Genomic DNA, 1,188 nt, shown 5'->3' with positions numbered 1-1,188 from the left:
ATATATATATATATACACATATATATATATATATATATATATATATATATATAAATTACAATTATAATTTAATTCAAATTAATCTTATTTGTATATGCAGTTATGATAATTAGATAATAATATTAAACATGTATATCTTACTTATATCCTTTTTCCTGAAGAGTAAATGCAGGTGTATCAAGTGCCAGAATTTCGCTATGAACATTTAATTCACGAATCTTTCGATCTATTACTTTCCCATATTGTGCACCTGCATCTAAAATAGCTACTCTTTCATCAACAATGTCCATAGCTACTTCATCGGCACCATTATTTCTCTCAACGCGAAACAGCAATCCATCAGCACTTTTTTCCATTTCAATATTACGTTTATTAATGTTAGTATTGTTGCTATGTTACTAATCTATAATAATTTGAAAAGAATAACAGCATTGAATAAAAAACAATTATAAATTATAATAAAATTATGATTTAACATTTTATTATAGTACAAGAAAGTAAGATAAATATATACATCATTCAATTTTAAACAAGTACAGTTTTCTTTCCATTTATTTATATATAAATAATAATGCTCAATTTTATATTTTCTATTTAATAATAATTAATAATGTGATATACTTGGATATATAATTATTTTACTAATAAATTGTAATAATTCAATTTTCTGTACTCCTTAATTGTTGCAGTCTTTATGATTATATAATTGAACTTGCTCAATATTGTTTTCATTTAATATCAGAGACATTGATAATAAAGTGCAAGTATATTAATGACGAAAGAATAAACAATAAAAAAATTAAATGAGATAATTAAATCAATATATACTCCAACATATATTTTAGATATAAGCAAAGTAATTTTTCATATACTTTAATTACTATATTATATATTTTCTTTAAATGCTATTAAACATAATCGATATTATAATTACAATAAAAAATTTATAAAATATGCAAAAATTAAATACTAATAATCTTTTTATATGAAACATAATTTCATAATTATTTTTCAATATGTTTATACTAGAAAACAAATCTCTTTTAAATCACCAGAAATTAATTTTATTCTTTAAAACACAATTTTTTTGTAATAATAATATAATATTATATATACGCATATATATATTTTACATATAATACGTTTTTTATATATATATATATATATATATATATATATATATATATA

The 1,188-nt window shown here is 18.8% G+C and overlaps 1 protein-coding gene across 1 annotated transcript in view; it reads right to left on the bottom strand.

The window, feature by feature from the left end:
- LOC105624200 (GMP synthase [glutamine-hydrolyzing]) overlaps window positions 1-356 on the bottom strand; it is a 3,521-nt gene extending 3,165 nt beyond the window's left edge. Inside the window, exon 1 of the mRNA XM_012205560.1 lies at window positions 142-356. Coding sequence (XP_012060950.1) covers window positions 142-356 — 215 coding nt within the window. The remainder of the gene's footprint in view (window positions 1-141) is intronic.
- Window positions 357-1,188: the final 832 nt, after the last annotated feature.

Source organism: Atta cephalotes, assembly GCF_000143395.1.
Source record: "Atta cephalotes unplaced genomic scaffold scaffold00074, whole genome shotgun sequence".
NCBI lineage: Eukaryota > Metazoa > Arthropoda > Insecta > Hymenoptera > Formicidae > Atta > Atta cephalotes.
This window is presented reverse-complemented; position numbering and strand designations above follow the sequence as displayed.